The sequence below is a fragment of the Scyliorhinus torazame genome, chromosome 13, assembly GCF_047496885.1.
Source record: "Scyliorhinus torazame isolate Kashiwa2021f chromosome 13, sScyTor2.1, whole genome shotgun sequence".
In the NCBI taxonomy this organism is placed as follows: Eukaryota; Metazoa; Chordata; class Chondrichthyes; order Carcharhiniformes; family Scyliorhinidae; genus Scyliorhinus; species Scyliorhinus torazame.
The window spans coordinates 228,240,749-228,267,903 of record NC_092719.1 but is presented as its reverse complement, the minus strand read 5'-3'; the positions used below and the strand labels follow the sequence as shown (position 1 = coordinate 228,267,903).

At 46.8% G+C, this 27,155-nt stretch overlaps 1 protein-coding gene across 2 annotated transcripts in view; it reads left to right on the top strand.

The window, feature by feature from the left end:
- LOC140388659 (protein kinase C delta type-like) overlaps nucleotides 1–27,155 on the top strand; it is a 147,323-nt gene that overhangs the window by 102,085 nt on the left and 18,083 nt on the right. For both annotated transcript variants that reach the window (XM_072473148.1, XM_072473147.1), the window contains exons 11-14: nucleotides 943–1,088; nucleotides 6,595–6,768; nucleotides 7,721–7,812; nucleotides 13,982–14,044. In XM_072473148.1, coding sequence (XP_072329249.1) covers nucleotides 943–1,088; nucleotides 6,595–6,768; nucleotides 7,721–7,812; nucleotides 13,982–14,044 — 475 coding nt within the window. The remainder of the gene's footprint in view (nucleotides 1–942; nucleotides 1,089–6,594; nucleotides 6,769–7,720; nucleotides 7,813–13,981; nucleotides 14,045–27,155) is intronic.

Sequence of the window (27,155 nt, the reverse complement as noted above, 5' to 3'; positions counted from 1 at the left end):
CCTAAACCCCGGAACCTGCAACATCCATTCCTGTCCCTGCTCTATCCATGCCTCCGAAATGGCCACAACATCGAAGTCCCAGGTACCAACCCATGCTGCCAGTTCCCCTACCTTATTTCGTATGGTTGTGTTTATTCACAGTGTTGGCAACCGCGGACAGATATTGGTGAATGTTTGCAGGATATAAATTTGATTTGCTGCCTCTGCAGCCAGAGAATATAACTTTTTTTTTATTCGTTCATGGGACGTGGGCTGTGCCAGCATTTATTGCCCATCCCTAATTGCCCCCCTTGAGGGGGGAAGTTAAGAGTCAACCACATTGCTGTGCGTCTTGAGTTACATGTCGGCCAGACCAGGTAAGGACATTAGTGAACCAGATGGGTTTTTATGACAATCGACCATAGTTTCATGGTCATCATTAGACTTTTTAATGTAAATTCCAGATTTTTGTGGAATTCAAATATCACCATCTGCAGTGGCAGGATTTGAACCTGGGTCCCCAGAGCATTACTCTGGGTCTCTGGTTTACTGGTCCAGTGACAATCCCACTGCGCCACCGCCTTTCCCTTACCTCCTCCTTACTAGCTGGCAGGCTGTGTTACACCATGCTGGGTACCTGTCCGCTAACCTTTACTCCATTGAAGACGGTGGGCTGGAGTTTCTGATGTTTTGCCTGTGATCTAATTTCTGATTCCTGACGCTGTCCCTAACTAACTTTTAAATGGAGAAATGACCAAACTTTAGCTGCAACGTGTTCCTGGGTTTTCTCCTCTCCTGTTAAAATCACTGTTCCTAAGATTGGGCTCAAAGACACCATGAATCATGATTGTTGTTGTTCCCACTCGATTGACAGTGTGCTCCATATGAACTATGTAACTGTCTGGGTAGCTTGCAGCATTCAGCCAAACCTGTATTCACTGTCTGACCTTTGCCTATTTTCAGACAATAACCAATATGGCAAGTTGTGGGAAGATGGATCACCAAAACCACCGAAACGAGGACCCAGTCTGCGTCCTGATTCAATGAGGAAACTGACCATCAACAACTTTACGCTTCACAAAGTACTGGGAAAAGGAAGCTTTGGAAAAGTGAGACTGGCTCGAGGAGCTTGAATATAGATTTTATCTCTTCGTTGTACAACAACCCAACCCCCCACACCCCACTCCCACCCCAGGACTTTTATCCCAACTCACTCCTTTTGTGCCCCTGGTTGTCATTCCGGTTCAGGCCAGCTGCTGTGTTATACATCAATGCCGGAGGCCGCCATTCGGTCCTTCGTGCCTGCTCCACCATTCATTGTGATCATGGCTGATTATAGAATTCAGGACCCTGCTCTCACCCCCCATATCCCTTGATTCCTTTAGCCCCAAGAGCTATATCGAATTCCTTCTTGAAATTACACAACGTTTTGGCCTCAACTACCTTCTGTGGTAGTGAATTCCACAGATTCACCGCTCTCTGGGTGAAGAAATTTCTCCTCACCTCAGTCCTGAAAGGTTTAACCCTTATCCTCAAACCCCTAGTTCTGGACTCCCCCATCTGGAACATTCTATCTGAATCTACCCTGTCTAATCCTGTTAGAATGTTGTAAGTTTCTATGATATCGCCCCTCACTCTTTTAAACTCCAATGAATATAATTCTAACCGATTTAGTCTCTCCTCATATGACAGTCCCACCATCTGACGAATCAGCCTGGTAGCCTCCACAGCAAGAACATCCTCCCTCCAATAAGAGCACCAAACTGCAATACAATACTCCAGGTGTGGCCTCACCAATGCCCGATACAACCGCAGTAAAACATCTCTATTCCTATGCTCATATCCTTTCGCTGTGAAGGCCAACATACCATTTGCCGTCTTTACTGCCTGCTGTACCTGTGCGTTTACTTTCAGCGACTGACGCACGACGACACCAAGGTCTCGCTGAGTATCCACCTCTCGATTTACACCCATTCAAATAATAATCTGCTTTCCTATTTTTGCTACCGAAGCGGATAACCTCACATTTATCCACATTATACTGCATCTGCCATGCATGTGCCCACTAATTCAGCCTGTCCAAATCCCGCTGAAGCTCTCTGCATCCTCCTCACAGCTCACCCTCCCACCCATCTTTTTATCATCAGCAAATTTGGAAATATTACATTTAGTTCCCTCGTTCAAACCATTAATATATAATGTGAACAGTTGTGGTCCTAGCACAGCTCCTTGCCGTACCCCACTAGTCACTGTCTGCCAATCGGAAAAAGACCCTTTAATTCCAACTTTTTGCTTCCTGTCTGCTAACCAGCTTTCTATTCATGTCAAGACACTACCCACAATCCCATGCACTTTAACTTTACATATTAATCTTCTGTGAGAGATCTCGTCGAAAGCCTTCTGAAAGTCTAAATAAACCATATCCACTAGCAGAGTTTGTAAGGAGCATCCAGGAGGGCTTCTTAAAACAATATGTAGACAGTCCAACTAGGGAAGGGGCGGTACTGGACCTGGTATTGGGGAATGAGCCCTGCCAGGTGGTAGAAGTTTCAGTAGGGGAGCATTTCGGGAACAGTGACCACAATTCAGTAAGTTTTAAAGTGCTGGTGGACAAGGATAAGAGTGGTCCTAGGATGAATGTGCTAAATTGGGGGAAGGCTAATTATAACAATATTAGGCGGGAACTGAAGAACCTAGATTGGGGGCGGATGTTTGAGGGCAAATCAACATCTGACATGTGGGAGGCTTTCAAGTGTCAGTTGAAAGGAATTCAGGACCGGCATGTTCCTGTGAGGAAGAAGGATAAATACAGCAATTTTCGGGAACCTTGATTAACGAGAGATATTGTAGGCCTCGTCAAAAAGAAAAAGGAGGCATTTGTCAGGGCTAAAAGGCTGGGAACAGACGAAGCCTGTGTGGAATATAAGGAAAGTAGGAAGGAACTTAAGCAAGGAGTCAGGAGGGCTAGAAGGGGTCACGAAAAGTCATTGGCAAATAGGGTTAAGGAAAATCCCAAGGCTTTTTACACGTACATAAAAAGCAAGAGGGTAGCCAGGGAAAGGGCTGGCCCACTGAAGGATAGGCAAGGGAATCTATGTGTGGACTAGAGAATAGCCAATGTTGTTCCTCTGTTTAAGAAGGGTAGCAAGGATAATCCAGGGAACTACAGGTCGGTGAGCCTTACTTCAGTGGTAGGGAAATTACTTGAGAGAATTCTTCGAGACAGGATCTACTCCCATTTGGAAGCAAATGGACGTATTAGTGAGAGGCAGCATGGTTTTGTGAAGGGGAGGTCGTGTCTCACTAACTTGATAGAGTTTTTCGAGGAGGTCACAAAGATGATTGATGCAGGTAGGGCAGTGGATGTTGTCTATATGGACTTCAGTAAGGCCTTTGACAAGGTCCCTCATGGTAGACTAGTACAAAAGGTGAAGTCACACGGGATCAGGGGTGAGCTGGCAAGGTGGATACAGAACTGGCTAGGTCATAGAAGGCAGAGAGTAGCAATGGAAGGATGTTTTTCTAATTGGAGGGCTGTGACCAGTGGTGTTCCGCAGGAATCAGTGCTGGGACCGTTGCTGTTTGTAGTGTATATAAATGATTTGGAGGAAAATGTAACTGATCTGATTAGTAAGTTTGCAGACGACACAAAGGTTGGTGGAATTGCGGATAGCGATGAGGACTGTCAGAGGATACAGCAGGATTTAGATTGTTTGGAGACTTGGGCGGAGAGATGGCAGATGGAGTTTAATCCGGACAAATGTGAGGTAATGCATTTTGGTAGGTCTAATGCAGGTAGGGAATATACAGTGAATGGTAGAACCCTCAAGAGTATTGAAAGTCAGAGAGATCTAGGAGTACAGGTCCACAGGTCACTGAAAGGGGCAACACAGGTGGAGAAGGTAGTGAAGAAGGCATACGGCATGCTTGCCTTCATTGGCCGGGGCATTGAGTATAAGTTTGGCAAGTCATGTTGCAGCTGTAAAGAACCTTAGTTCAGCCACACTTGGGGTATAGTGTTCAATTCTGGTCGCCACACTACCAGAAGGATGTGGAGGCTTTAGAGAGGGTGCAGAAGAGATTTACAAGAATGTTGCCTGGTATGGAGGGCATTAGCTATGAGGAGCGGTTGAATAAACTCGGTTTGTTCTCACTGGAACGAAGGAGGTTGAGGGGCGACCTGATAGAGGTCTACAAAATTATGAGGGGCATAGACAGAGTGGATAGTCAGAGGCTTTTCCCCGTGGTAGAGGGGTCAATTACTAGGGGGCATAGGTTTAAGGTGAGAGGGGCAAGGTTTAGAGTAGATGTACGAGGTAAGTTTTTTACACAGAGGGTAGTGGGTGCCTGGAACTCGCTACCAGAGGAGGTGGTGGAAGCAGGGACGATAGGGACATTTAAGGGGCATCTTGACAAATACATGAATAGGATGGGAATAGAGGGATACGGACCCAGGAAGTGTAGAAGATTGTAGTTTAGTCGGGCAGCATGGTCGGCACGGGCTTGGAGGGCCGAAGGGCCTGTCCTGTGTTGTACATTTCTTTGTTCTTTGTACGCTGTATTTGGTGATTACTTTGTACCCCCCAGGTTACCCTGTGTTTGGTGATTACTGTATTCACCGCGGGTTACCCTGTGTTTGGTGATTACTGCATTCACTGCGGGTTACCCTGTGTTTGGTGATTACTGTATTCACCGCGGGTTGCACTGTGTTTGGTGATTACTGTGTTCACCACGGGTTACCCTGTCATTGGTGATTACTGTATTCACAGCGGTTACCCTGTGTTTGGTGATTACTGTATTCACCGCGGTTACCCTGTGTTTGGTGATTACTGTGTTCACCGCGGGCTACGCTGTGTTTGGTGGTTACTGTGTTCACCGCTGGCTACGCTGTGTTTGGTGATTACTGTGTTCACCGCGGGCTACGCTGTGTTTGGTGGTTACTGTATTCACAGCGGTGACCCTGTGTTTGGTGATTACTGTGTTCACCGCGGGCTACGCTGTGTTTGGTGGTTACTGTGTTCACCGCTGGCTACGCTGTGTTTGGTGATAACTGTATTCACCGCTGGCTACGCTGTGTTTGGTGATTACTGTGTTCACTTAGCCTGTGTTTGGTGATTACTGTGTTCACCGCGGGCTACGCTGTGTTTGGTGATTATTGTATTCACCGCCGTTACCCTGTGTTTGGTGATTGCTGTGTTCACCGCGGTTACCGTGTGTTTGGTGATTACTGTATTGACTGCTGGTTACCCGGTGTTTGGTGATTACTGTGTTCACTGCCGTTTACCATGTGTTTGGTGATTACTGCGTTCACCGCGGGTTACCCTGGGTTTGGTGATTACTATATTCTCCGCGGTTTAGTGCCCGGGCTTCGCCGTCACCTGTAGCGGATTTACCGGTGGAGAATCCGACGTCTGGGAGAAAACCGGATCGGCGACAGGAGCTGATCCATTTCCGATGCGCAGGCCCACAGCTGGTGACGAGATTGTGTTTTGTGCCAGCGGGAAGGTGCAAATGGCTCCTTGCAGGCCGGGCACCATATTATCCGGACTCGTCCAATTTTCATGTCCTCTGGTTCTCTGTAGGCGAGGATTACTCCAGCTATGGACAAGCGTGTACCTAACGGGATGGACCTTGCAGTGAGCCAAGAGGATAACTCTTTCAGGGAGTTGCCCCCAATTTCTATCTGAGGGCCACCCTCCCCCTGCCCTGACGCCCCACAAGACTTGTCTGGCTCCCCATGCTACAGAGAACCCCCTAAATAAGGAGGCACTCTTACCCCGAGAGACTCCCTAAATAGGCGTCCCACTGATCCCCACAAGAAAGGCCCCTGTCAGGAAACCCTGCCCCAGAATAGAGACCCATGTCTGGAAGCTAGAGAGCAGTCCGACAGGCAGTGACAAAAAATACCTGCTAAAACACCTGCTGCCTTGACACAGAATACACCACCTGTCAATTTCTGGAAAGAGAAACCAGTCAGCTGTGTTTAAACCCCTCCGATCCTTGTGCTGCCAGCCATTCATTCATTTCCCATGCTATGCTGTGATTGACAGCATGTACACACACACCGCTGTCAGCCTTGCTTTATTCATCTTCCTTCACAGTTGAGTAACTCTGAAGTGCTCTAACCATGATCTTTATAAACATCAACCACTTCAAAGTGAGTTAAGTGCTTTCCAATCACCCCCCCTTCGTGCTTGAGTGATTTTGAAGTGTTGAGCTGGGAGGCTGATTTGTGCTGGCAGCCACTGGACCTCGCTATCGGGCTGCCCGCTGAAAATGATGGCCCGATAGTGGGAATCCCTCGCAAGTGTGAACCACTTCCTGATTTGGCCGCAGATCACATGTAATTCAGCTCCAGTGGAAGAACATAGGGGTGAATGGTCTGCCTCCCAGCTGTACGTTTCTCAGCAGCGTGCCATCACTGGTAGCGGGATCCTCCAATCCCACTGCTTGCCAATGGGATTTCCCACTGTCGCCACCCACAGGCGGGGGTGCATTGCAGGCGGGAGGTAGAATCCCGACGATGGAGAATTCCTCCCCATAGTCCCCCAAACAGAGCATCTCGCCCAGTGTCTGTGTATTTACTAATTTACCCGGTATTTGTTTTGATGGCAGGTGTTACTGGCAGAGTTGAAGGGAAAGGGCGAGTTCTTTGCAGTGAAAGCGCTGAAGAAGGATGTGGTTTTAATGGATGATGATGTGGAATGTACGATGGTGGAAAAGCGGGTTCTGGCTCTGGCCTGGGACAATCCATTCCTCACCCACCTCTACTCAACCTTCCAAACCAAGGTATCAAATCATCGTAAACCAAGAGAATCCTTAATGAGATGAGGCAATGAAATGGGGCAACTTGTCACATGTCGTGATGCGAAGAAGATTCGAGGGTTCGGATTTGGCAAAAGAGGTTCCTGTCGCAGCTCTTGTGGAGAGGCTGCATTGCTATCTCCTGTGCTGATGGTAACTTGTGTAAAACAGGTCGAAGGTGAATTATAACCAAAGAACAAATCACAATCCACACTGGACCAGACCAGTTGTGCCAAGTTGTCTGTTAGGATTAGAACTCCGACCAACCATTCCCTGTCTCCCAATCTGGCCCTGATGAGCTGAATGACTTCTGCTGGATTTAGAATATGTGCTGGTGTCAGGGATACTGGATCAGGGAGGGTCACGGTGGACGTTTTTAAAAGTTATTTCATGGGATATGTGACTGGCTGGGTCAGCATTTGCTGCCCTTCCCTAATTGCCCTTGAACGGAGTGTCTCGCTCAACCATTTCAGAGGGGGCCGTGCAGAGTCATCCACATTGCTGTGGGTCTGGAGTCACATGTAGGCCAGACTGGGAAAGGACGGAGATTTCCTGGGTGTTCGTGATCAGATGGGTTTTTAGAATAATCAATGATAGTTTCATTGGTCATCAATATTTGGACCAGCTTTATATTTGTGATTTGAACCCATGTCCCTTGAGCATTAGGCTAGTCCTGTGGGATTACTACTACACCCTGTGGGATTACTACTACACCCTGTGGGATTACTACTACACCCTGTGGGATTACTACTAGACCCTGTGGGATTACTACTACACCCTGTGGGATTACTACTACACCCTGTGGGATTACTACGACATCACCATGTCAACAGGGTTATTCTATTTGTTGGATTGATAATACATTTCAATTAAACAGTTAAATTACATCCATGAATTAGGGATCTGAAAGTTGGTGTTTTGTTTTTTTCATGGACAGGAGCATCTGTTCTTTGTCATGGAATATTTGAATGGTGGTGACTTGATGTTCCATATTCAGGAAAAAGGACGTTTCGATCTGTACCGAGCGATGTAAGTCAATCCCCTCCCTATAGGAGGTTCACTGGCACCGAGCGAAGCCAGAGACCCTGGCCCTCTGCACCCTGGCCCTCTGCACCCTGGCCCTCTGCACCCTGGCCCTCTGCACCCTGGCCCTCTGCACCCTGGCCCTCTGCACCCTGGCCCTCTGCACCCTGGCCCTCTGCACCCTGGCCCCCTGCACCCTGGCCCCCTGCACCCTGGCCCCCTGCACCCTGGCCCCCTGCACCCTGGCCCCCTGCACCCTGGCCCCCTGCACCCCTATCTGGTCAGAATCACATTGCTGTTTGTTGAAGCTCGCTGTGTGCAAATTGTCTACTGCACTTTCCACATTCGAACAGGATCTACAACTATTGCATGTAAAGTGCATTGGGACATTGAGGTGGTGGAAGATGCCTTAGGAATGCATTCCCATAATAACAGTTGGTCCAGGGCTGTGCGTCTCCATGTGTTGTTCTTGAGCCCCTTGCTGTGACATCCCCGTCAGATTAGTGAAGATCAACTGCTATGGGTCAGGGTTTAGACAACCCCAAAGTGTATCATGGAATTCACCTGACCCACAACTTTTAATAGATTGTGGTATGGGGAGCACACGGCCCACTCTACAGGTGTGGTACAGCAGAAATGGACGAGTATTTTTTAAAACAAAACAATGTTTATTCTGTGAACTCAAGTTAACCTTTTTAAAACAAGCAGTGAATCTCTTAGCAACCATCAATTCAAATACACCCCCAAAGAATACAACACTAAGTAATCTGTATGCTGTTCTTTTAGCGTCCAACAGACTTTAACATCCAAACCTCTAAACAGAAGCACATCAGGGTTTACATTCAATACTGAAATCATTTATAATTCTGAATTCACCAAATGATCCATAGATAGTCTTTGGATGGCAGAGATCAACAGTACAGCCCTTTGTTTTAACTCCAGATGCAGCTCACTGAAAAACACACACACCCAAGCTTTTTCTCAAACTGAAACTAAAAAGCAGAAGTAGAGCTCAGCTCCACCAACACTCTGACACCACTCCAGTAACATGAGCAGCTCCATTTCTTAAACACCCATTTCTTAAAGGTACTCTCACATGACGCCTCCCCCCAAGAAAATAAAATAGACCATCAACTTCAAGATGGTTTCATTTTTCACCTTTGCACTATCCTTTACGAAATGCACACAGTAAATATAATTTATCATTTCAAAAAAACAACACACAAACAGGTACAACAATATAGTTCATTATTTTTCCGTTCTTCTTCCTCCAACTGAAATCCTTCCTGATTGACAGTCTCTTTGAACAATCCGTCCATTTCTCTACGCCGCGGCATTTCTCTTTAAAGTCAGATAATTTAGTTCAACCTGATCACAGAGTCCCTTGTAATTCTGCAACACAGGAGCATTGGTTATCACAGCTTTCAGTCTTTCAAATGCCTGTTGAAATTCTGCTGTCCATTGAAATTTTCGACGTTTCTTCAGCAAGTCCGTCAGTGGAGCGACCACGCTACAAAACCTTTGCACAAATGTTCGATCAAATCCACTCATGCCAAGAAATTGCATTATTTCCCTTCGTCTTGAGGGTATCGGAAACTCCTCAAGGAAAGTGACTTGGGCTTTTCCAAATTCACTTTTGGCTAGGTTTATCACCAAACCAGCCTCCTGAAATCGATCGAATAACTCCATCAGATGTTTCAAATGTTCTGTCCACGTCTGTCTGAAAATTACCAGATTGTCGATGTATACCGCACAATTGGGTAATCCTGAAACGACGTTGCTAGTTAACCGTTGAAATATGGCTGGTGCGTTTTTCATACCAAATGGCATAACTTTGAATTGGTATATACCACCTGGAGTCACAAAAGCTGAAATCTCTTCCGGTGACGGCGGGCGGGAGGCGGCCGCACAATGGAGGGCTCCTGTTCGGGATTGGCATTTTCGGGGCTTTAAGCCCGGTCCCAGGGTCCACGGAGGCGGCAAAAGCAGGGAGAAGGCACAGTAAAGAAAAATGTCAAAGTTGAGCAAAAAAACGGCCGTACAAAAAAACAGCCGAAGGTCCGTCGGAGAGTGGAAAGGTCACCGCGGGGTCATGAAGGAAAATGGAGGCTGGAGCAACGGGGAGGCCGCATTGCTTACGGCTGAAGAAATAACTAAGGTGATGGCTGCGGAATTCGAAAAGCAGTTTACAAAATACATGGAGACAATGAGGAAGGAGATGAGGGAGGTTTTGAGTGTGTTAGTGGAGGAGGCGATTTCCCCGGTGATGGCGGCGGTGCGAGAGCAAGGGGAGGCGCTGAAGGAAGTGGAAGAGACGTTAGTGGAAGAGACGTTATTGCAGAACGGTGATCAACTTGCCTCGATGGGGAAGGAGATGCCGAAGGTGATGGAGATTAACAAGGATCTGCGAGGAAAAATGGAAGACCTGGAAAACAGATCCAGGCGACAGAATCTGAGGATTGTAGGGCTGCCCGAAGGAGTTGAAGGACCGAGGCCGACTGAGTATTTTGCCGCGATGCTGGTGAAACTATTGGAGGGGGAGGATCCCTCCCGATATGAGCTGGATCGGGCTCACAGGTCGTGGAGACCTGTACCAAAGGCGAGTGAGCCGCCAAGGGTAGTGACTCTGTGCTTCTGGAGGTACAGTGCGAAGGAGAAGGTCCTGTGCTGGGCCAAGCAGAAGCGGGCGGTGCAGTGGGCTGGGGCTGGTATACGTGTATACCAGGACTTTACGGTGGAGCTGGCGAGGAGGCAGGCTGCCTTCAACCGGGTGAAGAGGGCACTGTACATTAGCAAGGTGCAGTGCGGCATTGTATATCCAGCGAAGCTGAGGGTGACTTACAAGCTCAGGGACCTTTATTTTGGAACGGCGGACGCAGCGAAGGAGTTTGCGGCGGCAGAAGGACTGTGGCAGAACTGAGAAATTGAGAAATGGCCATGTGCCGATGTAACCTCGTGACTGTATTTTCTTCATTTTTGTTTCACTGCGTGCGGGTGTATGGGCTAAAGGAGCCAATGTTGTATATATTTGGACAAGGGAAGTGATGGGACTTTCACTCGAAATGAGGGCTCTTTGGGGTTGTGGTGGATATGCGGGGTTTGTGTGCTAAAAGGGGATTTCTGGGCTTTCCTAGGGCCGGGCAAGGGGGAAAGGGACCCGGGCGGGGGCCTCCACGCTGGCCGGTTTAAGCCGGCCAGTGAACGGAAGTGAGGTGAGGGGAGGGGCTGCGACCATCGGAGCCTGGCAGAACAGGGTCCGAGTGGTCTAGCCGGGGTGGAAAGTTGGGGGGAAGGAACTGAGGTTGGGGGGAGGAGTTTTACAGGAGGCAGTGGACGGGAGGAGTTGGAGAGGGGGGGGTGGGGTGTTTACAACTCTTGGGTATCATGTACGGTACTCTTTCAGAGGTTGGATGGCGTTGAGTGTAGGTGGGGGGGGGGGGGGGGGGAGGAGAGTGGACTCTAAGGGTGACCATGGGCGGTCCCGGACTCCTTTTTCTTTTTCTCCTTTGTTTTTTGTTTCCACCGTGGGAGGGTTTGTTTTATTGGATGCATATATTGACGGGTGGGTCGTTGTTTGGGGTGATGGGAGGATGGGACCATTGTTATTGTTAAGGGGATTGATTTTGTATTTGTTACCATTTACTGCCTGTGGGTGGGGTGTAAATTTTGAAGGAAAATGTGAGAATGGAGAATAAAAACATTTTAATTTAAAAAAAAAAAAGCTGAAATCTCCTTCGCCCTTTCGAATAAAGGTTACCTTTAAGTAAATCCAATTTGGAAATAAAAGCGGACTGTCCCACTTTCTCAATGCAATCCTCCAAACGTGGGATAGGATAAGAGTCCGTTCTTGTAACTGCATTCACCTTTCTATAGTCCACACACAACCGTTGGGTACCATCTGGTTTTGGTACCATCACTGTGGGTGAGCTCCATTGGCTGCAACCCACTTCAATTATGCCATTTTTAAGCATACTCTCAATCTCTTTGTTAACCTGTGCCAATTTTAAAGAGTTAAGTCTATATGGATGTTGTTTGATTGGAACAGCATTTCCCACGTCTACATCATGTATAGCCGTTTTAGTACTTCCCAATTTATCTCCACAAATTTGCCCATGTGATATCAATAACTATTTCAGGTCAGTTTGTTTTTCCCCTGGAAGATAACTCAACAATTTATCCCAATTTGTAAGAACATCCTCATTTTCCAATTTAATTTGAGGTATGTCAAATTTACAGTCATCGGACTTCCGGTTGCGGCTATGCGGAGCCAAGTCGCACGTTCGGCAGCTCCCGCTAGAAACAGACTTTTGGGCTCTTTTTAGGGCCCCCAACGGTACTTTTTCGACGATTCCCAGTGTGGGAAGGGGACAGCAATATTCCCCCGGCACTTTATGGATTGCACCAGGAGTGGAGCAGTGAAAAAAGTGGAATTGGAACAGAGAAAGGTGCGAGGGAGGAAGACCAAGATGGCGGCGTGTGGAGAGCAGACAGTGTGGGCGCAGTGGTTACAGGAGCAGCAGGAGTTTCTCCAGTGCTGCTTCACGGACTGAAGGCAGAGCTGCTGGAGCCGATGTAGGCGTCAATTGACAAGCTGCTTGAGACTCAGACTGCCCAATAACAGGCCAATTCCAAGTTATGTATTGGCCTGTTAATCGCAAAAGTAGCTTAGATGTAAATGGACCAGAATCCATTACTGACGTCCAAAACCGTAAAGAATCGGGAATTGAGTCCCTGCTTGAGCATGGTCTCGGGACTTGTTGCTACTGTGGGGGCTGCTGCGGGGGTGACTTTGTTGAGTTCCCGGTAATCGATGGTCAGTCGCCATGATCCATCGGGCTTTCTCACTGGCCAAATCGGGGCATTATTAGTGGAGGCTACTGATCTAAGTACGCCCTGCTCTAATAAGCTTTCTATTACCTTTGAGATTTCTCCCTCTGCCTGGTTCCAAGTGATTGGACTTTGTCCCAATCACTTGGTTCGATTTTCTCCAATGCTGGAGCGGTTCCCTGATCGATGGTCGGTCCTGAGGTGGTCGTTCACCTCCCATTGTGTAGGCTTCTGCTGGCGCCAAAGAGTCTGGTTTGGCTTTGTGTGTCTAAATGTTGCTCATTGTTCCCGGGGATTGCTCATTAATATGCAGATGGCTGGTGTTTTGTTTTGCTGATGGTTGCCGGTATCGATCTTGTCTGGCCTTTCCAGAGGTAAATACACACTCAACCTGCAGCTGCTTGTTTGTGTCCTGTTGGCTGACTTTCCCATCAGCCTTTGCCGTTCACCATTCTAAATCGGGAGTTAGCCATTTTAACTGGCTACAAGGTACATTTCTTAAACACCCATTTCTTAAAGGTACTCTCACATGACACCACAGGTCGATGTTGCTGCTCTGTGTGGGTGGGGTTTGAATTCTTCACTCTCAGTCCTTGGGTGTGGAATGTCAAGAGAGTTTCTGTGTCACAACATCTATAATTCTCTCTTTCTATGATTGTCACTGGCAAAGCCACATTTCCTGATTTCCCAAAGAGGAGGAGGTGGTTGCAGGAGAGGGAGATGCTTTCAAATTAACTCTTTAGTGAGTTTCTGCTGTGCATCGTGTCGATTGGACTCACTGCGGTAAGTGTGCAGAGATGTCAGGCTCAGGCAAAATATCCTGCAGCTGTGATAGGCAGTCATTCCACCCAACTTTCAACCCCAACACATTGTCCCACAGTTAGGCGGCCCCCAGTGGCAGCCCTCGAACTGCTCCACCCCTCCGGCTGACCCTCCTGCTGGCCACAACCACACCTTGGGGTGGCTCTCCAATTGTCTGGAATTTGACCTCTCAATCATTTTACTCAAAGATGAGAGAATGAGAATAGAGACAAGTTTGATGATCACTAGATGTGTAAATGATGAGTTGGGCCCACTGAACCTGTTCTGTAAATGGTGAGTTGGGCCCACTGAACCTGTTGTGTAAATGGTGAGTTGGGCCCACTGAACTTGTGTGTAAATAGTGAGTTGGGCCCACTGAACCTGTTGTGTAAATGGTGAGTTGGACACACTGAACCTGCTGTGTAAATGGTGAGTTGGGCCAACTGAACCTGTTGTGTAAATGGTGAGTTGGGCCTGCTGAAACTGTTGTGTAAATGGTTCAATGGAATTGACTATATAACAGAATGATTTGTTTCTGATCCTACAGGTTTTATGGAGCAGAGATAATCTGCGGACTGCAGTTCTTGCACTCGAGGGGGATCATTTACCGGTGAGTGCTAGGATCGTTCAGCAAGTTCCAGGGCACCCCATACCTGGTCACTTAGATTTGTAGAGATTGTGAGACTTCTTCCTGGTTTATAAAAGTAAGGATATGATAGTGGAATTGTATAAAACACTGGTGAGGCCACAACTGGAGTATTGTGTGCAGTTCTGGTCACCACATTACAGGAAGGACGTTATTGCTATGGAGAGGGTGCAGAGGAGGTTTACAAGAATGTTGCCAGGGCTAGAAAAGTGTAGCTACGAGGAGAGATTGGATAGGTTGGGGTTATTTACCTTGGAACAAAGAAGGATGAAGGGTCACTTAATTGACGTGTACATAGGGCAGCACAGTGGTGCAGTGGTTAGCATTGCTACTTCACGGCGCCGAGGTCCCAGGTTCGATCCTGGCCCTGGGTCACTGTCCGTGTGGAGTTTGCACATTCTCCTCGTGTCTGCGTAGGTTTCACCCCCACAGGGTAGGTGGATTGGCCACGCTAAATTGCCCCTTAGTTGGAAAAATGAATTGGGTACTCTAAATTTATATTAAAAAATAAATGAGGTGTACCAAATTATGAGGGAAATAGATAAAGTGGAAAGGATAAAATTGTTTCCCTTGGTGGAGAATTCTAGAACCAGGGACATAGATTAAAGATAAATGGCAAAAAAGTGTCGAGGGGACATGAGGAAGAACGTTTTATGCCCGAGTTGGTGGTGGAGGCAGAGACCCTAAACTCTTTTAAGCCGAACCTGGATCTGCACCTTAAGTGCTGTAAACTACAGGGCTGTGGGCTGGGTGCAGGAAGGTGGGGAAAGGACACCTGGGTGTCCTCGGGCTGGCATAGACAAGAAGGCCCAAATGATCTCCCTCTGTGCTGTAACTTTTCTATGATTCTAAGTTTGATATGGGTCCTCTGGACAACATGGAAAGGATTTCAGGGAATATAGCATACAATCTGGAGAAGAATATGAGTTAAGGGTCAGGGCAGGTGTTCTTTGGAGAATTTTGCACAAGTGGGATAATGGAAGGGAGATACACAAAACATGTAGCTGATTGAATTGTCTCGATCTTAATGACCAAGATGTTCATGAGCTCCTTGGCTTATTGTTGAAGATGAGAGAGAGAGAGAGAAGACAGGAGTAAGGGGTTTAAAGTGGCAATTTAAAATGGAAGCGGGGCAGTGTTTATCTTGGCTTTCCAGAATGATTCTGGAATAATAAACCGTGTTAAATTCCAACAAACATGATCCGTTAGTGTATTGTGCTCCAGCCAGACCTGCCGGTAGAGGACTAAACACACGCCTGCCATAAACTTTCAAGCCTGTGTCCCTTGGATTTAAGGTAGTGGAATTGAGGGTCGTATAAGACGTAACAACTAAGATGAGAATGTAATGGTCTTAATGAGGACATGACAAGTGGGAGCAGAGGGTGCGATTGAGATCAGCATCCGCAGAAATGTCGTGAAAGGAGGGTCGTGGACAGGTGAGATTTGGGTGAATTGTGACTGACTTGTTTTCAAAGGGTGGATACAGAGAAAGATGGTTTGAAGGTGGAATTGGAATATGGGTGGAGAGTGATACAAGGAAGTGATCAAAGTTGGCTTTATCTGTAATTCAACGCAATGAGATTAATGAGTCCATGCGAGATCACAAGGTTAAGGAGGTGGTTGTGTTTATAGGTTTGGAGATTTACACTGAGGGAGATTTAGGGAGGATAAGAGGGAGTGAATTTATAGAGGAGACAAAACATGAGCTGAGGATGGGGGTTGATGTCAGCAAGGATGAGAAGTTGTTTAATGCACAGGCTGAGAGAAGAAAGGAGTCAGACAAGCCTACAGCACAGAAAAGGCCCATCGTGTCTGCGCTGGTCAAAAACAACCACCTGACTATCCCAATCTCACTTTCCAGGATTTGGCCCATAGCCTTGTCTGCCCTGGGATTGCAAATGCACATCTAAATACTTAAATGTCATGAGGGTCTCTGCCAGGGCGGCATGCAGCGCAGTGGTTAGCACTGGGACTGCGGCGCTGAGGACCCGGGTTTGAATCCCGGCCCTGTCCGTGGGTCACTGTCTGTGTGGAGTTTGCACATTCCCCCCGTGTCTGCGTGGGTTTCATCCCCACAACCCAAAGATATGCTGGTTAGGTGGATTGGCTATGCTAAATTGCCCCTTAATTGGAAAAAAATAATAATAATTGGGTACTCTAAATTTTTTCTTAATGAGGGTTTCTGCCTCCACCTCCCTTTCAGGCAGCGAGTTCGAGACTCTCACTCCCCTCTGGGTGAAAAGGTTTTTCCTCACATCCCCTCTAAACCGCCTGCCCCTCACCTTAAATCTCTGCCCCCTGGTCATTGATCCCTCCACCAAGGGTATTACGATCCCAGACCAGACCCCAACTGTGGCTACGATACAGGACCGAAACTCCAATATTTTGGATTATTTTGTAAGACTGTGCGGGAAGAACACTTTTCTCCATGAGCGATTGCACAAAGAAATTGGATTTGGTATTTTAAAACCACCTTAAAAAAAAAAAAAAAAAATTTAGAGTGCCCAATTAATTTTTTCCAATTAAGAGGCAATTTAGCGTGGCCAATCCACCTACCCTGCACATCTTTGGGTTGTGAGGGCGAAACCCACGCAAACACGAGGAGAATGTGCAAACTCCACACGGACAGTGACCCAGAGCCGGGATCGAACCTGGGACCTCAGTGTCTTGAGGCAGCAGTGCTAACCACTGCACCATCGTGCTGCCGCAAATCACCTTATTTTTTTACAGAATATTAAACTCTTTAACATCACACCCGAAAATAGCTTCCAATTACCCCTTAAATAATGCAACTATCTCGATTCCCAATTAAACAACAAAAAAACATACAGCTCTGAATCCATCCCACATGGGTGGGGCAGCTCCTTTTAAATTTCAGGTGTTTAAATTAATTTAAATTAAGCTAGTATTGTGCAGTGTGGGTTAACAAGGGCTGCCCCACCCACTCTCATAACTGGTTGGCAGTTAAGTGTCAGTCACTTAAATCTACCTTGATCTAAAAGCAGGTGGGGGAGGGGAGTCAATTCAGGACAGTTTAAAAAGAGCAACTTGTAAACTCACTCCCAGTGAGTTCTCCCAGTGAGCCAGAGAAGACACAGCCAGGAGTGAGACACAGCTAAGAGTGAGTTTGGGAATTTGAATCTAGGTGGGAATTGAATTAAATCAGTAAGGCAGCTCCTTTTAAATTTCAGGAGTTTAAATTAATTTAAATTAAGCTAGTATTGTGCAGTGTGGGTTAACAAGGGCTGCCCCACCCACTCACATAACTGGTTGGCAGTTAAGTGTCAGTCATATAGGTAAAAAAACGGGACGAGGTCCTACAAGCTGAATTTAGGGAGCTAGGAGTTAAACTAAAAAGTAGGACCTCAAAGGTAGTAATCTCAGGATTGCTACCAGTGCCACGGGCTAGTGAGAGAAGGAATGTCAGGATAGAGAGGATGAATGCGTGGCTCGAGAGATGGTGCAAGAGGGAGGGATTCAAATTCCTGGGACATTGGTACCTGTTCTGGGGGAGGTGGGACCAGTACAAACCGGACGGTCTGCACCTGGGCAGGACTGGAACGGATGTCCTGGGGGGGGTGTTTGCTAGAGCTGTTGGGGAGAGTTTAAACTAATGTGGCAGGGGGATGGGAACCGATGCAGGAAGTTGGAAGGTAGTAAAACAGGGACAGAAATAAAAGGCAGTAAGGGGGAAAGTGTAAGGCAGAGAAGCCATAGTCAAAAATCAAAAAGGGCGACAGTACAAGGTACAGTGACTGAGGGGGGCTCAGTGAATAGGACCAGGAATACTAAAAGAAATAAAACGGGAAGTGAAAACATTAATGGTAAGCGACGCGGCAGGTTGTTACATGACGATATGGGTTCAACGACAAGCAAAATTAGGAGAAAGGTTAAGAGGAAATATAACTTATGAGAGGTTACTGATCGAGGTGTTAAGATTCAGAACAGAGGTAAAAAAAGCCAACATAAGTGTACTTTACCCGAATGCTCATAGTATTCGGAATAAGGTAAATGAGTTGATGGCGAAAATCATCGTGAATGACTATGATTTAGTGGCCATTACTGAAACATGGTTAAAGGATGGTCACGACTGGGAGTTAAATATCCGAGGATATCAAACTTTTCGGAAGGACAGAGTGGATGGTAAGGGAGGTGGTGTAGCTCTGTTATTTAAGGATGACATCCGGACAATAGTAAGGGATGACATCGGTGCTATGGAGGGTAAGGTTGAATCCATTTGGGTGGAAATCAGGAATAGTAAGGCGAAAAGGTCACTGATTGGAGTAATCTATAGGCTACCAAATAGTAACATTATGGTGGGGCAGGCAATAAACAAAGAAATAACAGATGCATGTAGAAATGGTACAGCGGTTATCATGGGGGATTTTAATCTACATGTTGATTGGTTTAACCAGGTCGGTCAAGGCAGCCTTGAGGAGGAGTTTATAGAATGTATCCGCGATAGTTTCCTAGAACAGTATGTAATGGAACCTACGAGGGAACAAGCGGTCCTAGATCTGGTCCTGTGTAATGAGACAGGATTGATTCAGAATCTCATAGTTAGGGACCCTCTCGGAAGGAGCGATCACAATATGGTGGAATTTAAAATACAGATGGAGAGTGAGAAGATAAAATCAAGCACTAGTGTTTTGTGCTTAAACAGAGGAGATTACAATGGGACGAGAGTAGAACTAGCTAAGGTAGACTGGGAGCAAAGACTTTATAGTGAAACAGTTGAGGAACAGTGGAGAACCTTCCAAGTGATTTTTCACAGTGCTCAGCAAAGGTTTATACCAACAAAAAGGAAGGACAGTAAAAAGAGGGAAAATCGACCGTGGATATCTTAGGAAATAAGGGAGAGTATCAAATTGAAGGAAAAAACATACAAAATAGCAAAGATCAGTGGGAGACTAGAGGACTGTGAAAAATTTAGGGGGCAACAGAAAGCTACTAAAAAAGCTATAAAGAAGAGTAAGGTAGATTATGAGAGTAAACTTGCTCAGAATATAAAAACAGATCGTAAAAGTTTCTACAAAGACATAAAACAAAAAAGAGTGGCTAAGGTAAATATTGGTCCTTTAGAGGATGAAAAGGGAGATTTAATAATGGGAGATGAGGAAATGGCTGAGGAACTGGTTTTTGGGTCGGTCTTCACAGTGGAAGACACAAATAACATGCCAGTGACTGATGGAAATGAGGCTATGGCAGGTGAGGACCTTGAGAGGATTGTTATCACCAAGGAGGTAGTGATGGGCAAGCTAATGGGGCTAAAGGTAGACAAGTCTCCTGGACCTGATGGAATGCATCCCAGAGTGCTAAAAGAGATGGCTAGGGAAATTTCAAATGCACTAGTGATAATTTACCAAAATTCACTAGACTCTGGGGTGGTCCCGGCGGATTGGAAATTAGCAAACGTGACACCACTGTTTAAAAAAGGAGGTAGGCAGAAAGCGGGTAATTATAGGGCAGTGAGCTTAACTTCGGTAGTAGGGAAGATGCTGGAATCTATCATCAAGGAAGAAATAGCGAGGCATCTGGATGGAAATTGTCCCATTGGGCAGACGCAGCATGGGTTCATAAAGGGCAGGTCGTGCCTAACTAATTTAGTGGAATTTTTTGAGGACATTAACAGTGCGGTTGATAACGGGGAGCCAATGGATGTGGTATATCTGGATTCCCAGAAAGCCTTTGACAAGGTGCCACACAAAAGGTTGTTGCATAAGATAAAGATGCATGGCATTAAGGGGAAAGTAGTAGCATGGATAGAGGATTGGTTAATTAATAGAAAGCAAAGAGTGGGGATTAATGGGTGTTTCTCTGGTTGGCAATCAGTAGCTCGTGGTGTCCCTCAGAGATCAGTGTTGGGCCCACAACTGTTCACAATTTACATCGATGATTTGGAGTTGGGGACCAAGGGCAATGTGTCCAAGTTTGCAGACGACACTAAGATAAGTGGTAAAGCAAAAAGTGCAGAGGATACTGGAAGTCTGCAGAGGGATTTGGATAGGCTAAGTGAATGGGCTAGGGTCTGGCAGATGGAATACAATGTTGACAAATGTGAGGTTATCCATTTTGGTAGGAATAACAGCAAAAGGGATTATTATTTAAATGATAAAATATTAAAGCATGCTGCTGTGCAGAGAGACCTGGGTGTGCTAGTGCATGAGTCGCAAAAGGTTGGTTTACAGGTGCAACAGGTGATTAAGAAGGCAAATGGAATTTTGTCCTTCATTGCTAGAGGGATGGAGTTTAAGACTAGGGAGGTTCTGCTGCAATTGTATAAGGTGTTAGTGAGGCCACACTTGGAGTCTTGTGTTCAGTTTTGGTCTCCTTACTTGAGAAAGGACGTACTGGCACTGGAGGGTGTGCAGAGGAGATTCACTAGGTTAATCCCAGAGCTGAAGGGGTTAGATTACGAGGAGAGGTTGCGTAGACTGGGACTGTACTCGTTGGAATTTAGAAGGATGAGGGGGGATCTTACAGAAACATGTAAAATTATGAAGGGAATAGATGGGATAGATACGGGCAGGTTGTTTCCACTGGCGGGTGAAAGCAGAACTAGGGGGGCATAGCCTCAAAATAAGGGGAAGTAGATTTAGGACTGAGTTTAGGAGGAACTTCTTCGCCCAAAGGGTTGTGAATCTATGGAATTCCTTGCCCAGTGAAGCAGTAGAGGCTCCTTCATTAAATGTTTTTAAGATAAAGGTAGATAGTTTTTGGAAGAATAACGGGATTAAGGGTTATGGTGTTCCGGCAGGAAAGTGGAGCTGAGTCCACAAAAGATCAGCCATGATCTCATTGAATGGTGGAGCAGGCTCGAGGGGCCAGGTGGCCTACTCCTGCTCCTAGTTCTTATGTTCTTACGTTATCCCAATGACACAGTGGCTTTCCAGAACAGATATGACTCCTGTTAGAACCCCTGCAGACTCTGAAACCAAAGAGAAAGTGCTGGAAAATCTCAGCAGGTATGGCAGCATCTGTCGGGAGAGAAAAGAGCTAACGTTTTGAGTCCAGATGACCCGTTGTCTGCTTTGACATAGCGTCACCTGGACTCTCAAAATCAGTTCTTTTCTCTCCCTACTGAGATTTTCCAGCATTTTCTCTTTGGTTTCAGATTCCAGCATTTCGCAGTAATTTGCTTTTACCCTGCAGACTCTGGCTGGATGTCTTCAGAAAGCTGTACCTACTGGCTTGTTTCAGCTTCTTCCTTATCCACAGACAAATGTGCACTGCTTTAAATACTATTAATCCTATTTAACTATCCTACCAAGAGAGCAGAAGACTTTACTTGTGGTCATAAGGGTAACCAGATCCACAGCACAACTCAAAAAGCTTTCACAAAATGTCTGAATACCATAGCTCCACCCTGCAATGACATTACCTCCCTAAGCTGAAAACACCTCCCAGGGACCCCCCCCCCCCCCCCCCCCCCGGTCCAGCAACAGCGCATTTGTCCAGGCTTTTACTCAGCTCAATTTCACCTCTGTCTATTAAAAGCTTTCTGGTCTTGCATAACAAAATTCTTTTAAAACATGACTTCTGTAGTCAAACACACTCTAACCCAGACTTTTAACCCTTAAATTGCCAAATGTTTATTATACAATATATCTAAAATCCTGCATTTGTCACACCTCCCCCCTCAAACAAAATGAACCAGCAATGTAAACAGATGGCTTCATTTTTCCAAAGCCTTTTAATCCTAAACATTTCTCATGATTAAATACATTTCATACTCTATACGATACATACATTTACATTTTAAACATGTAAACATAAGTGTCATCCATTTCAGTCTTTCCTTTCCACCTTCCAACATTCCAGTCTTCTCACACTTCACAGTTGTGATAAAGCTTCAACATTTTCTCATCCTGCCACATGTCGAATGTTTTAAATGGTTGTGACAATAAACTCCACCTGAACAATCTTGCATTTTGATTTTTAAATTTGTCCAGATTATGGTCTGTATGTTATGTTACCAACATAAATGTCAAAATATTATAACGCCAATATTAGAGGTCTACAGGATTATGAGGGGTATGGATAGAGTGGTTGGGCAGGCACTCTTTCCCAGGGTGGAGGGATCAGTCACCAGGGGGAACAGGTTTAAGGTCTGTAGGGCAAAGTTTAGAGGAGATGTGCGAGGCAGGTTTTTTACACAGACGGTGGGCCGGGAGAGCTGCAATGGGTTTGCATCCAAGGGGAATCCCGTTTTTTGCCCTCCGACATGCGTCAGCGGCCATCGTGATTCCCGCCTGGGGTTAGTGTGGGCAAAAACTCTGCAATCCCCTCACTAGCTAGTCTGTCTCTGTATCGTCTTTTCCTTCTTTAATACGCTCCCTAAAATCTTGCCCATGCTAATCTTTTTGTCATCACTCTGAATATTTCCGTATCTGACTTAGTGTTAAAATTTGCTTTAGAATGCTCCTGAGATGTGCCTTTTGTTTTGTTATGTTAAAGGCACTATATAAATGCATATCTGTGCAGGACAGCACGGTAGCACAGTGGTTAGCACAGTTGCTTCACAGCTCCAGGGTCCCAGCTTCGATTCCCGGCTTGGGTCACTGTCTGTGCAGAGTCTGCACGTTCTCCCCGTGTCTGTGTGGGTTTACTCCGGTTTCCTCCCACAGTCCAAAGATGTGCAGGTTAGGATAAATTGCCCTTAATGCCCAAAAAGGTTCGGTGGGGTTGCTGGGTTATGGGGATAGGATGGAGACGTGAGCTTACGGTGGCAGAAAGGACGTTTGATGAGGACTCATCTACTGAGATAGTTTGGGCTGAGGTTAGAAACAGGAAAGAAGAGGCCACCCTGTTAAGGGTTTTCTATAGTCCTCCGAAAAGTCTCAGTGATGTAGAGGAAAGGATTGCAAAAATGATTCTGGATAGGAGCAAAAGCAACAGGGTAGTTGTTATGGGGGACTTTAACCTTCCAAATATTGACTGGAAACGCTATAGTTCGAGTACTTTAGATGGGTCCGTTTTTGTCCAATGTGTGCAGGAGGGTTTCCTGACACAGTATGTAGATAGGCCAACGAGAGGCGAGGCCACATTGGATTTGGTACTGGGTAATGAACCAGGACAGGTGTTAGATTTGGAGGTATGTGAGCACTTTGGTGATAGTGACCACAATTCGATTACGTTTACTTTAGTGATGGAAAGGGATAGGTATATACTGCAGGGCAAGAGTTATATCCGGGGGAAAGGCAATTATGATGCGATGAGGCAAGACTTAGGATGCATCGGATGGAGAGGAAAACTGCAGGGGATGGGCACAATGGAAATGTGGAACTTGTTCAAGGAACAGCTACTGTGTGTCCTTGATAAGTATGTACCTGTCAGGCAGGGAGGAAGTGGTCGAGCGAGGGAGCCATGGTTTACTAAAGCAGTCGAAACAATTGTCAAGAGGAAGAAGGAGGCTTATGTAAAGATGAGACATGAAGGTTCAGTTAGGGCGCTCGAGAGTTACAAGTTAGCTAGGAAGTACTTAAAGAGAGAGCTAAGAAGAGCCAGGAGGGCACATGAGAAATCTTTGGCAGGTAGGATCAAGGATAACCATAAAGCTTTCTATAGATATGTCAGGAATAAAAGAATGACTAGGGTAAAAGTAGGGCCAGTCAAAGACAGTAATGGGAAGTTGTGCGTGGAGTGCGAGGAGATAGGAGAGGTGCTAAATGAATATTTTTCGTCCGTATTCACACAGGAAAAAGACAATGTTGTCGAGGAGAATACTGAAATTCAGACTACAAGACTAGAAGGGCTTGAGGTTCATAAGGAGGAGGTGTTAGCAATTCTGGAAAGTGTGAAAATAAATAAGTCCCCTGGGCCGGATGGGATTTATCCTAGGATTCTCTGGGAACCTAGGGAGGAGATTGCTGAGCCTTTGGCTTTGATCTTTAAGTCATCTTTGTCTACAGGAATAGTGTCAGAAGACTGGAGGATAGCAAATGTTGTCCCCTTGTTCAAGAAGGGGAGTAGAGACAACCCCGGTAACTATAGACCAGTGAGCCTTACTTCTGTTGTGGGCAAAGTCTTGGAAAGGTTTATAAGAGATAGGATGTATAATCATCTGGAAAGGAATAATTTGGTTAGAGATAGTCAACACGGTTTTGTGAAGGGTAGGTCGTGCCTCACAAAGCTTATTGAGTTCTTTGAGAAGGTGACCAAACAGGTGGATGAGGGTAAAGCAGTTGATGTGGTGTGTATGGATTTCAGTAAAGCGTTTGATAAGGTTCCCCACGGTAGGCTACTGCAGAAAATACGGAGGCATGGGATTCAGGGTGATTTAGCAGTTTGGATCAGAAATTGGATAGCTGGAAGAAGACAAAGGGTGGTAGTTGATGGGAAATGTTCAGACTGGAGTCCAGTTACTAGTGGTGTACCACAAGGATCTGTTTTTTTGGCCACTGCTGTTTGTCATTTTTATAAATGACCTGGAGGAGGGCGTAGAAGGATGGGTGAGTAAATTTGCAGATGACACTAAAGTCGGTGGTGTTGTGGACAGTGCGGAAGGATGTTACAAGTTGCAGAGGGACATAGATAAGCTGCAGCGCTGGGCTGAGAGGTGGCAAATGGAGTTTAATGCAGAAAAGTGAGAGTGATTCATTTTGGAAGGAATAACAGGAAGATAGAGTACTGGCCTAATGGTAAGATTCTTGGCAGTGTGGATGAGCAGAGAAACCTCGGTGTCCATGTACATAGATCCCTGAAAGTTGCCACCCAGGTTGAGAGGGTTGTTAAGAAGGCGTACGGTGTGTTAGCTTTTATTGGTAGAGGGATTGAGTTTCGGAGCCATGAGGTCATGTTGCAGCTGTACAAAACTCTGGTGCGGCCGCATTTGGAGTATTGCGTGCAATTCTGGTCGCCGCATTATAGGAAGGATGTGGAAGCATTGTAAAGGGTGCAGAGGAGATTTACCAGAATGTTACCTGGTATGGAGGGAAGATCTTATGAGGAAAGGCTGAGGGACTTGAGGCTGTTTTCGTTAGAGAGAAGAAGCTTAAGAGGAGACTTAATTGAGGCATACAAGATGATCAGAGTATTGGATAGGGTGGACAGTGAGAGCCTTTTTCCTCGGATGGTGATGTCTAGCACGAGGGTACATAGCTTCAAATTGAGGGGAGATAGATATAGGACAGATGTCAGAGATAGGTTCTTTACTCAGAGAGTAGTAAGGGCGTGGAATGCCCTGCCTGCAACAGTAGTGCACTTGCCAACACTAAGGGCATTCAAATGGTCATTGGATAGACATATGGACGATAAGGGAATAGTGTAGATGGGCTTTAGAGTGGTTTCACAGGTCGGCGCGACATCGAGGGCCGAAGGGCCTGTACTGCGCTGTGATGTTCGATGTTCTTAAGTGGGGTGCTCTTTCCAAGAGCTGGTGCAGACTCGATGGGCTGAATGGCCTCCTTCTGCACTGTAAATTCTATGATCAGAGCAGGAGGTATCCACAGCCTCAAGTCTGTTTATGGTTGACTTTTCGAGCTCCAATAGACTTTACAGCCTGCTCCCCATATTATAATCTTTATTAGTGTCACAAGTAGGCTCACATTAACACTGCAATGAAGTTACTGTAATTTTGTAAGTTTCAATTTGATTTGATTTATTGTCACATGTACCGAAGTACAGTGAAAAGTATTTTTCTGCGGCCGAGGGAACGTACACAGTACGTACATAGTAGACAAAAGAATAATCAACAGAGAACATTGACAAATGGTACATTGGTTACAGTGCGGAACAAGGGGCCAAACAAAGCCCCTTGACATTTTCAATGACATGTCCTCTCATTCTTTAAACTTCAGTCAGTTTAGGGCCAATTTACTTAACCTTTCATCAGAGGACAGACCTCATCCCAGGTATCAGTCAAGTGAATCATTGCTGTACTGTCAGCAATGCAAGCTCACCCTTTCTTAAATAATGGGACCAAAACTGCTCATAGCACTCCAGGTGTAGTTTCACCAAAGTCCTGGATAATTGAGGCCTGGGGCGAAATTCTCCACCAACAGCGGGATGTCCGCCGACTGGTGCCAAAAACGGCGCCAATCAGACTGGCATCGCGCCGGCCCAACATTGAGGGGCTAGGCCGACGCCGGAGGGATTTCCGCCCCGCCAGCTGGCGGAAATGGCGTTTGTTGCCCCGCCAACTGGCGCGGAAATGCGGTGCATGCGCGGGAGCATCAGCGGCCGCTGACAGTTTCCCGGCGCATGCGCGGGAGCGTCAGTGGGCGCCGACAGTTTCCCGCGCATGCACAGTGGGGAGAGTCTCTTCCGCCTCCGCCATGGTGGAGGCCGTAGCGGAGGCGGAAGGGAAAGAGTGCCCCCACGGCACAGGCCCGCCCGCGGATCGGTGGGCCCCGATCACGGGCCAGGCCACCGTGGGGGCACCCCCCGGGGTTAGATCGCCCCACGCCCCCGCCCCCCCCCCCCCCCCCCAGGACCCCGGAGCCCACCCACGCCGCCTGGTCCCACCGGTAAATACCAGGTTTGATTTACGCCGGCGGGACAGGCAATTTCTGGGCGGGACTTGGGCCCATCCGGGACGGAGAATTGAGCGGGGGGTCCCGCCAACCGGCGCGGCGCGATTCCCGCCCCCGCCCAATCTCCGGTACCGGAGACTTCGGCGGGGGCTGGATTCACGGCGGCCAACGGCCATTCTCCGACCCGGCGGGGGGTCGGAGAATGACGCCCCAGATTCTTTATTCTTGTGTTCCAATACCTCGGCAATGAAGGCCAAAGTGTCTTACTGATATTTTTTTTAATGAATTTTTACGGGATATGAGCTTCCCTTTCTCAGCCAGCATATGTTGCCCATCCCGAATTGCTCTTCAGAAGGTGATGGTGAGCTGCCTTCTTGAACTGCTACAGTCCCTGAGGTGTAGGTACACCCGCTGTGCTCTTAGGGAGGGAGTTCCAGGATTTTAACCCAGCGACAGTGAAGGAACAGCGATATATTTCCAAGTCAGGGTGGTGAGTGACTTGAAGGGGAACCTCCAGGTGGTGGGGTTTCCAGGTATCTGCTGCTCTTGTCCTTCTAGATGGTAGTGATCGTGGGTTAGGAAGGTACTTCCGATGGAACCTT